The following is a 15,671-nucleotide window of genomic DNA, read 5'->3' as shown; positions in this document are numbered from 1 at the left end:
TTTCATAAAATTTTTATTTTCTCACTAAATGATATTTATAGAAGCCATAATTTAGTATTCTTAAAATACAACATTATTTCCTACCATTTCTGCCTTAGAGATACTGATTAAAATCTTAAACACATGAAGATGTTAACATCTTAACTTGCAATCTTGGAAGTGTCTTAATGATTTGTTTGTGCCATATGTCCATTTTAACTTACTTACCTAACTGGCATTAGTTCTGGATACTATTTAGGCTGCCTATTAGATTGTTTAGATTATTTTAAATATCTTATAAACTGTGTGAGAATACAACTGATTAGATTTAATGAACATCTGCTGTGCTTCATGCATTTTATCGTAAATTCTGAGCAGCAGGATTTAAGGTTATTCAACTGGAAAATCTACTTCATTTATAGAGTTTAAACAATTATAGCAAGAGCTTAAGATTCTTTTAACTACTAAAACTGTAAGATTAAGCTTGAAGCTTGTCTATCAAAGTCTAAGAAAGAATCAATAGATTCTAGATTCTGAAGTACTCGGCTTTGAAGATAAATTTATAGCCAAGTTTCGTATGTGGTGGTTATGCTCCTGTGTGGCTAAATGCCTCCTAAATCTGCTTATGTTGTGTAGAGTGTCAAACACATTAAGGATCACTAGATGTTTTGAGGTGCAATAATTTTGTGTTCAATGTATATGAATGAAATTATGCCTGAATTCTTAGCTGACTGTACTGCTTTGTTTACATTTTAATTAAGTTCCAGTCTAAAATGTTTGTCAGCTATATTAAAATCAAAACATCAAGAAATCCAGCTTTATTTTAATTACATCAGCTCTTCATAGTTCAGAAGGCACTGAGGTGGCTGAAGAGCTGAAGAAAGATACTTAAAAATAAGATGGGTAAGTGGTAATCTAATCTAAGAACTGAAGAAGGCAAGAGAAAATGTGGTGGCCTGGCACTAAGAGGTACTAAGTTCAGAACACTCTTTACCTCAAAACCAGATGTCATTAAGGAAAACACTCATTCTAAGAAACATTTTGGGGGCTCAAGGTGGTATTTAAACAAACTTCAGTAAGTCTGACCTGTTTTCCCTCTACAACTCTTGTGTCTCGGATTAGACTGTAGAGCTGTTGTGAGATTTCGTACTTGAATAGATGCTGAACTGCTATGAATGAATAAACATGGGCTATACAAATGCAGGTTTCCAGCCTTTTCAAAGTACTTTCTAAGGCAGTTGTTCAGGTGTGCTCCCTCAGTCTGGTTGTCGGAGCTCTCCCTCCCTACAATGATGAAATACGATGTTATTCTTAAGCATGTGATCTCTAGAACTTCTTGTTTAGTTATGGCCTCACCTACAGACTATGTACAGGGACTACAGGGAGCTTTCCTTGTGCTTTCTTCCCAGCTTGGGTCTCTGGCCATGACCAGGGCTAATAAGAAACTGCATGTCATGGTGCCCAGAGAGGTGGTGGAGTCCCCATCCCTGGAAGCGTTCAAAAAACGGGCAGACATGGCACTTTGGGCCATGGGTTAGTCTAGTCTACCCTTAATTGGTTTAGTGTGGACTTGGTAATGTTAGGTTAATGGTTGGACTGGATGATCTTAAAGGTCTTTTCCAACCTAAATGATTCTATGGTAGGAGGTGGTTTTGCGAACATCAGGCATTTCCCTTGGAACACTGTCACTTAGCAGAGAGATGGTGATCTGGTTGGCCCCCTCGAGGTTTGTATGTCGCATATTTGGGAAGAAACAGGAGAGCAGATATTATATTGTGCATTAGAAATTGCTTGTGCTTGTTTATATGAAAAGTGCTGTCAATAACTTCAGTCAACATCACATTAAGTGTCCATGTCATCCTTCGGCTGCCTCTAGGAAAGAAAAAGCTAGAAGTGAGGAAGCAGATCTAATCACTTGTACATGGTATGATATCCATGAAGCATCGCACCTGTCATCTAAGCCTTGTACAATTTTTTTTGTAACAGGAGTGATAACTTGTGCCCCACGATTAGGTCAGATCTTGGCTCATAAAGTAGAAAGAGACTAAAACTGACAGGCACTAAGTGGGAGGCAGTGTGTGTAACGTACTATAGGAAGTAGTGGCATTGACTCAGCCTTGCTCCTCTGAATTGGTGATGAATAAATCCACCTTATTTCCAAGGATGTCAAGGCTTCTTTTATAGAGGTCCTTCCTGGGTGAAGCAGGGAGGTTTTTTTAACTATGAGCTATTCTGTGCATTTTATGTAACAGCGAGGCAAATCCTTTAATCTGGGCAAACTCAACAAAAACCCTACAGCATTATTTGATAGTCACTTTCTACTCTAACCTGTTGTGTTGAGCAAGCTAAAAATTGCTACATTTTACACTGTCCTGTCTATTTTTCATTCTACATGAAGTGCTTTCTACGCAGTATATTGCTTGTAAATCAAGCTCTAATGAGCTTTTGGATCTCTTGGGATGATAAGTGTCACATAAATGTCATGATCATATTCACAGAGGGTTTTCATAGTTTTACAGGACTAGCCTAGCCATTTTGATAAGCAAAATGGTTTCTAATTTATTAATACTATGGTGGCAGATGCAATGGTTCGACACTGTAGTAGTTTGTGAAAACGAGATTGTCTTTAAAAACAACAACATAGTTTGTATGAGAAGGCTTTCAGCTAATCCATCTGGAAAAGGGTTAAGTATTTGTATAATTATTGCTACTGAATAAGAATATAATCACTAATTCTATGGCGGAAGAACTGTATGTCTTGAGATAACAATAGCAAAAGTAGTCTGAAATGCTTTATGTTAGGAAATAAGGAAATACATACTCCTGTTTTATAATTTGTAGTTGCAGTGCAGGACTGAATCCTAATTTAATTCTTAATATGAAGAAACAGTGTTTGCATCTTAGGTCAATCTTTTTTTTTTTTTTCCCCCGGCCTCCATGTAGGAATTTTGGAAAGCAACAGACTGAAAATTGTAAAGGTTAAAACAATTAATCAGACAATTGGAAATGTTACATACCATGCTGCAGATTTGCCAATATGGTGGCAGATTCCTCAATATGTGCTGATTGGATTCAGTGAAATATTTGCAAGTATAGCAGGTAAGAGTCTTTGTGTGTTTTAAATCTGCTTTCACATCTATCATAAATGATGCGTTCTGGAAAAGAAATATTTACTTCTCAAATCATTATAAATAAGCTCTAATGTTCCCGAATACGATATTATACAATATAACTTAATATAAGTGACAAAGCACACAATTGTCTTTCACATTTGAAAATTGGCTAGATAAGAATATGTTTTCAAGACTGAATTTCAAGCAGACCAACATTTAAATATTTGCGTGTCATCCACTTAGCACTGGATATTTGCAAGCCCTAATGGAAAACAATATACTCTTTCAATATTGTATTTTAAAGAATAGTTTTAATGCACTGTTGTGTCCTCTGAATCTTTGTCTGGGTTGCAAATAAAATTTGTGCTGTGTAATTTTTTTGGCTTAAAAACTGAGATCACGGTTTAGAAAGTCAATTAGTAAGTGGAAGCACCCTTCTGAGGGAAAAAGGAAGAAATAAACCATCTTTAGAAAGATTTATCGCCAGTTTAGATTCATGTTACTTGAGTTTTTACATCTCTGAAATAAGAAAAGTTATGTGACGCTCAATCTAAACTAGGGTTTTTGTGAATATTAATAATGAAGTAGCTATTTTTTATACAGTTTTATCTGCTTTACTTATAGATCAGTTTTTCTGTCATCATTTTAGTACTTCAATGTGATACTAGGCAAACTGAAACACTGTTCAAATCTCACCAGAGATCTTAAATTTCTTAATACTGTTCTGTGTGATGTAGTGGACAGCTGTGTGATCATATTGATTTTTAAGCTAAAAGTGAAGTGGGAGGAGAGGGTGAATAGGACTATAAAATCTTATTTTCTGGTCTGTTTCATATACATGCAGGGCTCATTAGCAGGAGGAAAGCACTGGCAATTTATCTGTTGTCACTGTGGTATGCCTGACACTGGTTTACTGTGATTAAACAAGTGAAATGCTATTGTGAATCTCTTAGCGCAGTGTCTGCATATCTAGTGCTTGGGAGCAATGCTTAGTTACCAGTAACAGAAACCTTTCACGATCGTAGAAGTAGCTATTCTGGTACTACTTCAATAGTATTGCAGAGCTACCTGATGCAATATATTGGATCTCCTCCAGTGACCCGATTTAAAAATCATTTAGTATTTGCTTAGCTGTAGTTACTTATTAATGTGTTGAAATACTGTTTCAGAATATTGAACTTTGAAGATCATCCACTCAAACTGGCATTACATATAGGTCTTTTTCTTCGATTCCTTATGACAGAATTTCCTGGTTTCGTTTCCCCTGTAGGAGGCTGCTTTCATTCCTCACGCTGGGCAATCACAGCGGGTTAAAATGAGGTTCTCTAATTCTGTAAGATCTTGCTGGCAGTAGCCCCGGCTGCCACATGGCCCATTTGTTCCCCTCTTAGTGGAACAGAGAACTTCTACTCCATCTTGATTACATGTGTTCTACTGTCATCACAGCTGTTAGGAAATAAAGCAAGGTGGTTGGATCGACTGGCAAGTAGAAGAACATGTGGGTTTGGGGTTTTTTTTCCTACCTGCTCATTTGCTCTAAGCTTTTCTTCCAGCTGTGTGGCCTGGGATTTCATGTGACTGGAAGAATTAGGCATATCCATCACGTATTAAACTCTACCTTAGTTATTTAGTATGTTGGAGGAATTCTTTTTAGATGTGGCTTTGTCTTGTGTGTATTTGTAGTTTTGCGGTATGCATTCAAATGCACCGCCAGCGTGCTCTTTCCTTCCTGGTGGACAGTAGGTTGATGTCTCGCACCAGGTTGTTGTTGGGAGTGTCCCATTTGCAGCCTGAATGCAGGGTTCTCCAACAAACAGTGAGCTCTATGCATGCACGGCATGTACCTGGAAACCAGCACCTAGCACAAACCCTCATGACAGTAAAACCAAGATTTGGATGTAAGGTCCTGCTGGGTTGCACCAGCTGAAATCATAGTTCTTCACTTTTTGTACTGCAGCAGTCATTATTGTAGATGCACCTGCAAGTGCCGAATGGCTGAAGGTCCGAGGTCATTGGTATCTGCTAACAGCCCCATTCCTGGTTCCTTGTGTGGTTTCTGCCTCCCCCCAGTGATGTATAGGCAAGTCCTTGAATTAATTTGCTTCAATAAACAACTACAAAGATGTGGGGGGAGTTCGTTACCTGTAAAGCACACTAAGACCCAAGATGCTAACCACTTTAGATTCTTAAAGGGGAAGTATGCTTTAGCAGTGCAATCAATATATATCTTTTGCTAGAGGATGTATCTGCATAGTCATTGCTGTCCTATATGACAGTACCTTTCATTATGTGTGAACAGTAGCCACCACAAACCCTAACACCATAAAGATCTGAAGATGGAAGTCTTGCTTAATTGAGTTACTTATGAAAACTAAGGCTGTATTTAGCATTTTTATCAAAAGAGTAAAATGAATTACCCTTAGTTACAGCTTTAGGGAATGTGCCAATTAAATCTGAACTCAGATAAACAGATGACTTATCAGAAATGCAAGTGTTCTGCAAAACTAAATAAATTTCTTCCCTCTTACACATTCTTGTTTCTGTCAGTCACTGTTTACTAGTTTATAGGTATTCACAAGGAAAGAATAACAAACCTATCTGCAGCTTGTGGAAAGGTCAAGGACTTGATGCATTCTCTATTTGGTGAACTCCAAACTGAGGGTTGGTTTTTTTCAACTGCTTTAGTGAACTTCTTTATGAAAAGTGAAGTGTTTAAGGGTAACGCTATTCTTATGTGAATACCCTGCTGTTCTGCACTTGCTGGGTCTGTACCAACAGCTTTATAACTTCAAAACTTGTTGGTCAATGTTAGGAAAAATGCAAAAGCTTCTCTCTCTTTGCACCAGAAATTCTATGCGGATCTTAATTGCTTTGTGTATTACACTTCCATTTGATTTGTTTCACAAAGTGTTTTTTCCTGCCTTCTGATTGTTACCTAAACTGAATTCTTAGTATCTTTAAGAAAGCCTCTCAAGACTTAATAGAGCATACTTTACCAATTTGATACTAAATTTGATAAAGGCATCTGTTGTGCTATGAAATTCAGCTTTAAAATAAGCAAAGTGTTAGTGGTTACAAAACTGTAGTGATTTGGAAAATGTGAAATGACTAAATGTCATAAGAGCAGAAACATAAGTTTGTTTTTTTGTTTACTGTAAAACTAAGCATATTCTTATTAAGCCACATTAGTTACACTTGAGGTACCTTTACAAAGATGACACACATTGCATTAATCTTTTGTATTACTCTGTCAATCCTCTTAAAGCACCCTTATTTAACTGGGAATCATAATCTCACATGACAACACCAACTAGAGGGTTTAATTTCAAAACTGCTTGTTTGAGGTAGCATGAAATTGTTATCAATGGCTGCCAGCAGGCAAAAAAAATCGTTGAAGGCAAAGAAAAGACTTTATATTCTTTATGCCCGATTAAATATTAGGGTTGCTGGAAACATTATTCAAGTTCAGAAACGTGCCTTATTTTGTTGCAAAAAGTGCATAGTGTTACACCCATTTTGGTTTTTGTTTTGAGTCTTAAGATCTTTTTCCAGCAGTAACACTCGCATCCAGTATATCTGTAAAATGAACAAGAGAAGAAATGGGCCAGATCCTTTCCTGTGGTATACTTGAGCTTAACTTGTACAGAATGTACAAAAGCCCGGTGGCCAAAATGTGACTGATACCCTGGCGACTTGGGGCAGCTATGATAGCTTAACAAGAGGTTAAAAACCAAGCTACTCCTATCCTTAGTCTGCTTTTTTTTTTCCCTAAGTGAGATTGGCCAGATAAATACTTCTTGAAAAATCTGAATTGTTATATTAGTAGCAAATCCTAAAAAAAACCTGAGTTTTTAATTCTCAAATATAATTTCGCCCCCACCCCCCCTTCACCATTTGCAGATGTCTCTCCATCTCTGTAGAGATTCTCTTGTTACGGTTTGAATTTACAGGAACCCACACAGCTGAGTTGCATGAAGAATGTTTCGGTTCCCTTCTAGAATCACAGACAGGTTGCTGTTGGCCCATTCTAACGTGTTTTGCAAAGGAAAAGAGAAGCAGTGTGTTGGTTATCAGAGATGTCTCAGGTGGCAGTGCAGAAGGCTGTTAGATGAGTGAGAACACACAGTTCTGTTTCTTTTACAAGAGCAAAGTTCCTCCCTCACAACAGGCAAATTGACCTATCTGGCTTGAAGTGTTAAGCCTTTTCTTGAAAAGAAATGCCAGTGTATTTCCATTAAACTCTGTCTGGAGCAGCAAAAGTCAGATTCCAGTAATGGTGAAGATAAAGCATACCTTTATTATGCAGGACGTAAGATTTGTGCCATTTTCAGGTCAATAATGCTCTCTTTGCCAAGAAAAATGTTAGATGAGGTAGCATTAATTTTCAGTATGAAGCTGACTGTTTTCAAACAAGCATTTCACCTGTCAGAGAAAAAGCTCTACAAAGAATGTATTTGACTGTCTCTTGTGAATAATCCCATTTGATTTTTGACAGGAGTATTATTCTAAAAAGGAGAGTTAATCGTGGGCATTAGTCTTTGCAAGGCGGAGCCTAACCCTCTGTGTTCTGTTGGTCCTAAAATTCAGTAGCACAGATTTTCAAATTGATGTCACTGGTATGTTTTTCTTGGTTTTATAGGTTGAAATTTGAGTAAGTGTAGTTTAAAGTTGAAGTCCCGTTTCTACAAGCCTTAAAAAGAATAGGCCAGCAAGCAATGAGCATGGAGAATTCTAGATCAAAATTAAATTAAAACTGATTACTGCCTTTCCAGCTGCAATTAATTTCTTTGCACATTCAGAGATACAGACACTGAGTCTGTGAGAAATAAATGTGCATGGTCAATGCAAGAGTGACCTTCAGTTCCCGAGTACTTTGTTCTCAGCAGGGAATGCCGTGTGTTTCGTAGATACTGCACAACAGAGAGGCAATATAGAAGCAAGTGAAATGGGGAACACGGAACCTGCCAGGTTGGAGTTAGTTTAATAAATTTCTTTGAGGATAATTTTAGACAGAAGAATGAATGCGCTTCCTCAGAAGATTTCTTGATTTTACACATGTAATATTAATAAGATCAAAGTGTGTGTCTCAAATGTTGTCCATTTAATGGGTTGATATATTGATGACTGTTAACAGGGTTCATAAAGCAATTAGAGGGAACTGGGAACTGATAGGGATTCACTACCTAAATTCCCTGTCTCCTGAAATCCAAGGCTAGTTTTAGGTCTTTAACATACCAGAAGTTGTATACATCTGTAACTTCTACAACACTAAACAAGAATGAACTAGTATTGTTTCTTCGATCTTCCAATAGCATTGTTTTTTATATTTTTAATACAGGTCTAGAATTTGCATATTCAGCTGCTCCCAAATCTATGCAGAGTGCTATTATGGGGCTGTTTTTTTTCTTTTCGGGGATTGGATCATTTGTTGGCTCTGGATTGTTGGCACTGGTGTCTATTAAAGAAATTGGCTGGATGAGTAATCACACGGATTTTGGTAAGTTATTTTCAGTGTATTCATAGTCTATAAAGTAGAAGGCTTCCTTCAGAAGCAGTTAAGCATCAAGCATGTGAAACTGTTGAGTCTTAGCACAGTTATTATTTTAAAAATATAAATTTGTCTGCTGTTTTGTTAAAGACAAAGTTTCATCTTGCATATAAGTATGAAGTAACGTGACTATGCACAACGATGCATTGCCCTCGTGAAAGCATGGGAAACGTGCATATAGTATTTTGCTGCTGTAAGGCCTGTCAGTTACCTGCTCAGCTGTTACTGCATTTCATCACTAGAAATGACTTATAAACTTTTGTATTTTAGTAAAAAATATTTAAATTATGTGTGGAAGAAGAATATATTTGGTATAAAGTACTGAAATTACTTTCTGCGGTTATGGGGAGTAAAATGTACCCATCTCTCTCTCAGTGATTATTCAGCTTCTTAGTCTCAAGAGACTTCATCAGAATTACCATGAGTTAATTTTGCATTTCTGTGTGCTAGCTATTTATACTCTTAAAGTCCAACGTATCATCTGCTTTGTGTTGCCAGCTGAAATTAAAAATAATTGTTGGTACCAGTAGGTGGCACCTTGGGGATTTCAGAAAATCACACCATCATCAATGGGTAATTAGTTCCAGCAGAAGGAGTGTGAGAAGTTCTTAAAACGTATGCTAGACCTACTGTGTATACATGGCTTAAAATTGGAGCCTAAACTTCCTTTAAATTTGGTGTGAGAGAATTTGCCATTGAAGCTTGATTTGCATGCTACCAAAAAGTAATGTTGTCTGGAACAGTACATATGCCACGAGTTGTCATCTTTTGGTTTATAAGTTGTTCTCTAGATGACAAGTAGCCTTAACTTTATGGAATTGTCCTCACCAAATGAAAATTCAGTCACATGGAGATTTTTTCCCCCAGTCAATTTCAAAATTAGAAGAGCATCTTTTTCTCCAATTCTGTATAGAGATAATTCAGTTGCTAATGGCTCAGTAGGAGGATAATAATTTCATACAAATTAATATATGTGATATTTGGATATTTGATGGTGCTTTTTTAGCCTCTTGCCTTTTGTTTTCTGAAGCAGCCTAAGAGAAGACAGTGCCTAATATTCTCTCTGTAAAATATTTAGGTTGTGCTAAATATAGCCAGAGTTGGCTAGGACTGGAAGATGTTGCCTTTCATGACTCATTGGTCATCTGTTTTGAATAAGCTGCTCAGCTCAGTGGATTGTCCTTTGGCCAGCTGTCAGAACTGGGTATTTCTACCTTCCTTAGTCCGGAGACTCGATACACAATCGAGCCTTCTCAGCAGCTATACGTCTGGCTCAAGGTTGAAGCGCTCAGTGGGTGATTTTGATTTGTAGCATCCATAGTAGCTACTGTTTTAACAGCTTACATCAGTAACTGTTTATAACTCAATTTTCATTTGGTATAACATTATTGAAAGTTATCAAAGTCACATCTAAAATTTACTTAGGTCTTCCAGGGTAGGAATTGTAAGGAGGAGTCTTTATGAATGAATGACTTCTTCTGAATTTTTCGTTAGATGCTGTAAAATAACTGTAAGCACGTGCACCAAGTTTCTGCTATTTATGCTAACTCATGATATCATTTGAGGTAACTGACTGCCTCCAAAATCTACTGAGAAGGCTCACTCTCTGCTGGCACTTCAGTGTTGATTGCTGCCATTGAAATGACTGTTATTTCTCTGACAAAAACTGAGATTTCACAGGTTTAATATCCCTTCCTATAAAGGATAATTACTACTCTTTAAACGTATCTGCTCTTGAAATGGAGATTCACGTGTATATTGTATTTTAAATGTCAAGGAAAGACTCCGTTTAATTTTATTGCATTTTATTATAAGTTCATTTAATTGAATCTTAAGTTTCAGTAATTAAAGTAATTTAATCTGAACATTTATAGGCATGCTGCATGAACAGCTTGTTAGGATCAATGTATACTTCACTATTTTTACTCTCCCTAACCTTTTTGATAATCATAATGGTCCAATTGGCCGTGGCTCATGTTGGCGTGTTGGAAATGAGCCACAATATATTGTTCTTGGAAGTACAGCAATAGTTAGTGCACATCTCTTAATAGAGGAATAATGTTTTCGCAATGAGCTTTCTTAATTCAACATTATTTAATGTGGTACAAATCACTAAGTTATAACAACTTTGAGGGAGTGTCAAAGATGAATTGAACCAAAAAGAAACCACATAAAGAAGGCTGAGAGAAAATCTCAGTAATTGCTTTCCTTATATCTACAGAGTTGCCAAACTTTTTCCTTAATAGCATTCACTTTTTGATTATTTTTATTTTATCTTTGACTTAGCAGAGAAGGGAGGTACAGGCCTCCAGATGCAGACAGACCATACAGCTTTAAGCACGGCTGAAAAGCCTGCTAGAGAGGACTCTCTAGTGTGTATATATAGTACAAAAAAATCATACTTTTACCTGTTTCAATTAAGCTGTAAAACATGAGACTTTCTTTTTTTTTCCCTTGACTAAAGCCTTATCACTTCACTGCATTCTCCAGGCTCCTTAATAATAATAATGATATCTAGTAAAGATGGTAAAGGCTTTAAGTTACTAACCTGTATGAGTGTAGTTTTGCTTCCATCTTGAATGCTGCATTTCACTGGGAGCTGTTGCTGAACAGTTTACAGTCCAGGGCTTTATTTGCAGAAATTTCTTTTTCAAGTCTGTTTAGTGGCCACAGCACCGGGATGTTTTCTTTTTTTGCTTTTGAAACGAGTTGTCCCCTCAAAAATTGTCCCCTCAAAATGATAAGTGATCTCTATTACTTACATTACAAAGGAAGTAAATCATATATGAAAATACACATTGATGTTTTGAGCTGTTTTATCTGAAGTCAACAAAGCATTGCAATTTTTGCAGTATAGAAACCAGACTTAAAAAAAAAAAGGGGGGGGGGCAGAGGGGGAAGAAAGGGAGATTATTAGCTTATTAGCCTTTTAAAATCCTTTTGACTCTCACGAAGCATGCCCACTGCTATATGTGTGTAGTCTTTGCACAAAGTTCTCACAGTGGTAGGGAGGAGCTTCCAGCAAATTTTTGTTCATGAGAAATCGTGCAGTAACAGCATATCGGCTTGTTCAGGGACATTACTTGGTTTAATGCATTGAAGCACAAAAGAAAGCAATCCTTGTATGTGTGCATCTTCCTCAGAAGTTCCATCTTTTGCTCTGGATAATTAAAAACAAAACTATGCTGTCGAATGGAGATGTGATTTGGTTTGGTTTTGCCCATGTTTTGCAGAAGAGTCTTCGCTACTTAAGCTCAAAGGGATTGACAGTGTTATTTGTATATTTTTAATTAATGGGTTTTTTTTTTTTCCCTCCCCAATTCTTTCCAGGTAATATTAATGGCTGCCAATTAAACTATTATTTTTTTTTGCTGGCTGCTATCCAAGGAGCAACCCTCTTGCTTTTCCTTATTGTTTCTGTGAAATATGATCATCAAAAATCGAAGATTAACGAAGTGGCGGCCAACGGGAGGATCTGATACCTGTTACAGAGCAGACTTCATTACAGCAGCTCACAATGAAGTGGCAGTGCAGCCGGAGTCAGCGAGAGCTTGTGTTTTCTCCAGTGAGACTCTTACTAGACTTGCATGTTACAAGAGTTCTCGCCCCTGCCCCTCTCGTGTAACGTAGGTAAGTGCCTTATGTTGGCGGGGCTCGTTTCTTGCACTAAGTCCTGGCAGAGGACAAACAAATCTTGGAAGTGTATTAACTCTAGGCATTCAAGTTGCTCTTTGTTAATCACGAGATGTTTACTTAACTCTTGGAAATTGAGTATAACGAGTCACATGTGACATGGATTTTTCCTGACTGAAAAAGCTCTGGTTAGTGAAGAACCAGTGGATCTAGAGAAACACTCAACAGTCTCAAGCCTACGTTGAGGACACCAGAAAGCAAGCATTTTACAGAAACCTCAAGTAATGGTTACAAGAATAATTTTTCAATCCTGAGAGTCATGTTGGGGGGAGAAACAGGGACAAATTAAAGTGCGGATTAGCTCAGATTAAAAAGAAACGTAGTTTTATAATTGACCTTTCGCTGGCAGTGTCTCAAGGATTTAAGTCCAAACTTGCAGTCAGTAGCCAATACTGAAGACTGCATTATATGTCACAGTAGCTTGTCATACAGCTGCTGTAAGTTTTGGTGCAAAATAAACATTTGTTGGGACTGAAATGGTTTTACTTCAGAAATGTTTTTATTTTTGAATCTGCATTAGATGTATTAGGGCAATACGGAGACATACATCTTTTTGACAAAGCACTGTTCAGTCCAATGCTGTTACTTCCCTAAGGAATACTCTAAGTATTTGCAGAAAGAAAACTGAGATTGAATTCTCAGAAGATGGATGCACAATTTAGAAGCCTTTCAGCCAGTTCCTTCGGTCTTGTGTCTTACTTCTAGCTAACATGCTACAGGGTTTGTATCTTTCAGCAACACATTCCTATAGCAGAGCAAATGGTTTTATGTTCAGCCTCTTGAATTTTAACGATTCTAACAATTGTACTTAAGGTTGTGCACAGACTGGTATGGAAGATGCAAGGGATTACGCAGAAAGAAAATAAAAGCTCAACTTTTTATGTGTTGAATTTTTATAGTTTCCTTTGTCTGCATTTACGTTGTTAAAATGTCCTTTTGTACATGGACATCTTTTTAATGAGTTTACAAAATAAAGTGAACTTCCATGCTGTGACTTTTGACCCTTTGTTTCTAGGTGAATAAAATTATACTATAAATAATTTGTTCTCTAGCTTTTATTTCCTAAATATACAGTGGAATCCTATTAGATTTCTGAACGTACAGCAGCATCCTATTAGTTTTGTCAGATAATATAGCGGTATGCAAGCTGTCCTGTCTTTGCCAAGGTAAGTCAGTGGAGATGCTTCAGCTATTGTGTTACTTAGTATCATTTAGAATTGGAATAACTAAAGAAAATAAGTAAGCAACATCTCATATGAGGAAAAGCCAGCTTCCTTTTCTAACTTTGTTTTAAAAGCTCCACATGCTATGTTTCTGGAATCCCATTTACAACCAGCTAAAAAGATGTAATACTAAGATGGTACAGGCTGCATAAGGAATGTATAGGGACCAAATAATTTCTCGAATGTATACTGATTTAGTCCTGGACTTCTGACATGGGGGTGGATCTGTAGTGTTTCCTGTTTATTTCATCCATTTCCAAAGCGTATATAATCACAGGAGAGAACTGGGTTGTGCCCACTAAGTAGTAGTCTACTAGATTTACGAAGATTTTGCTTTTAGAAGTGTTCCTTCCTCTGAAGTATTAGTACTGTTCTTGGAACCCCCAAGATGAGTCTTGATTCTGGTATTAGATGTCATCAGCTTTGGTGTCTGTATACTCACTCATCCCTTTTCCAGTAACCGAACTTAATTAATTTCACTATTTTTTTCCCCCGAGATCTATAATTTTTCAACAGCATTCATAAATTTCCCATCTGATATGGGTCTGCCGATTATAGTTAAAACTGCGTTTAATGAAGAATGGAGAGTCATCTGCAGATTACCAAAGGAGCTAGGTGTCTAACAGTAACTGTGACAGTCTGTATAGGCAAGCTTTAGGGAAACTATTACTTAAGGAAAAATATAATCAATAAATACTAGGTTAGCCTACTCAATATTTAGGCAAATGTCTTTTCCTGTATGCTTGTAACAGGGTAAATGTCTGCATGTTTCTGTAGGGCTGTGGTGGTTCTAACACTCTGGAGAGGAGACTGAACATGCAATTAGTTATATAATTTAATTTTTATTTGGAATGACTTGGCTGAGCTCCAGGCACAAGTAATTATGACCATTTATGAAGATTAATCTGACACTTCTCATCAAAGGGATAAGGCTTTTTTGTGACTCAAAGTCTTAGCTGATTCTTCCTCCCTGGCTTATCTTTTAGTGTTTCCACTCCAGTCACAGAAGTAAGACTAATCAATTAACTTTGTGACTGAGCACTGCAGCTCATTAATGAAATACCTTGAAGCGTACAGTTTGAATTTAGTTACAGTCACTTCGTAGATTGTTCCGGCGCAATAGAAGGATCTGACAGGAGTCACCCCAACGGACGTTTCTAAGCCTCTGACTTTCCAGGTGTCTTAAATTCAAAGCACAACATCGAAAAGTAAGTACTCGTTCAACATGAGAGCAGGGATCTGATTAAAGTTCATGGCTTTTACTCATAAAGGGTTATGAAGAGAGTAAGCGTGTACCTTACAATGCCTATGCAAGCTCTAATCTAAGCAGGTATGAAGAACAGCTGCCTGGGACCTGTGTTTCATTGGAGATTATAAGGTGGATGCATTGCTCCTACAACTGTGGATCTTTCAAGAGTACGGCAAGACCAGTTTTCTCATGCCTTTGCGTCTACACTCTATAATGAGTACCCCTCCTCAGCAAAGGGGAGTCTTTGTTTCATTCCTTCTGCTTATATAAACCTCCAGAGTGAGTTCAATTACAGTATTTCCCTTAAAAGTCTGTAGCGAACCCTGTGAGTTTTTTGTTGTGTTTGTGTCTTTCTGGTTTTTTTAACAAGAGTTGCTCAGGGCTGACACTTGTCAGACAAGGTTTCAGCTTAACAATAAACCTGTATTAAAAGATGCATGGAGTTCTTAACATTTTTTTGTGTGTGTGTTTTGAAATTGCTTTTCGAAAAATGTTATCTATCATCTGAGTGATTTTGTTTATGTGCAGGGCAAGTTTTACGTTAGTGCAGACAAGCCCTCTGGGGAAACAGATTACAATGCTTTCCATTTGAACAGTCAATAGTTTGAGATGCAAATTCATCTCCGAGGAAGCAGAGAATTTGTAGACCAACACTCGGCACTGCTGGTGGAATAATGCACATACCTGAGAGCATGGTACCGGCTGGCCCCAGAGCGAGGATGTAGCTGCAGTGAAAGAACAGAGAAGAGAGTTAAGGTCAGCAGCTATGAAACGAGAAGTGCGTAAATAGACACTTTGCTCCAGGTAGCGCTAAGTTCAGAATAGTGATGAACAGCGCCTTCAGTCAAGATTGCCTAGTGACAGAT

At 37.4% G+C, this 15,671-nt stretch overlaps 1 protein-coding gene across 1 annotated transcript in view; it reads left to right on the top strand.

Annotated features, from left to right (window-relative positions):
* The window catches only part of SLC15A4 (solute carrier family 15 member 4), a 30,850-nt gene extending 17,589 nt beyond the window's left edge, over positions 1-13,261 (top strand). The window contains exons 6-8 of the mRNA XM_009493191.2: positions 2,923-3,078; positions 8,431-8,589; positions 11,971-13,261. Of these exons, the coding sequence (XP_009491466.2) occupies positions 2,923-3,078; positions 8,431-8,589; positions 11,971-12,119 (464 nt within the window). The 3' untranslated portion in view covers positions 12,120-13,261. The remainder of the gene's footprint in view (positions 1-2,922; positions 3,079-8,430; positions 8,590-11,970) is intronic.
* The last annotated feature ends 2,410 nt before the right edge of the window (positions 13,262-15,671 follow it).

This window comes from Pelecanus crispus, chromosome 11, assembly GCF_030463565.1.
Source record: "Pelecanus crispus isolate bPelCri1 chromosome 11, bPelCri1.pri, whole genome shotgun sequence".
In the NCBI taxonomy this organism is placed as follows: domain Eukaryota; kingdom Metazoa; phylum Chordata; class Aves; order Pelecaniformes; family Pelecanidae; genus Pelecanus; species Pelecanus crispus.
This window is presented reverse-complemented; position numbering and strand designations above follow the sequence as displayed.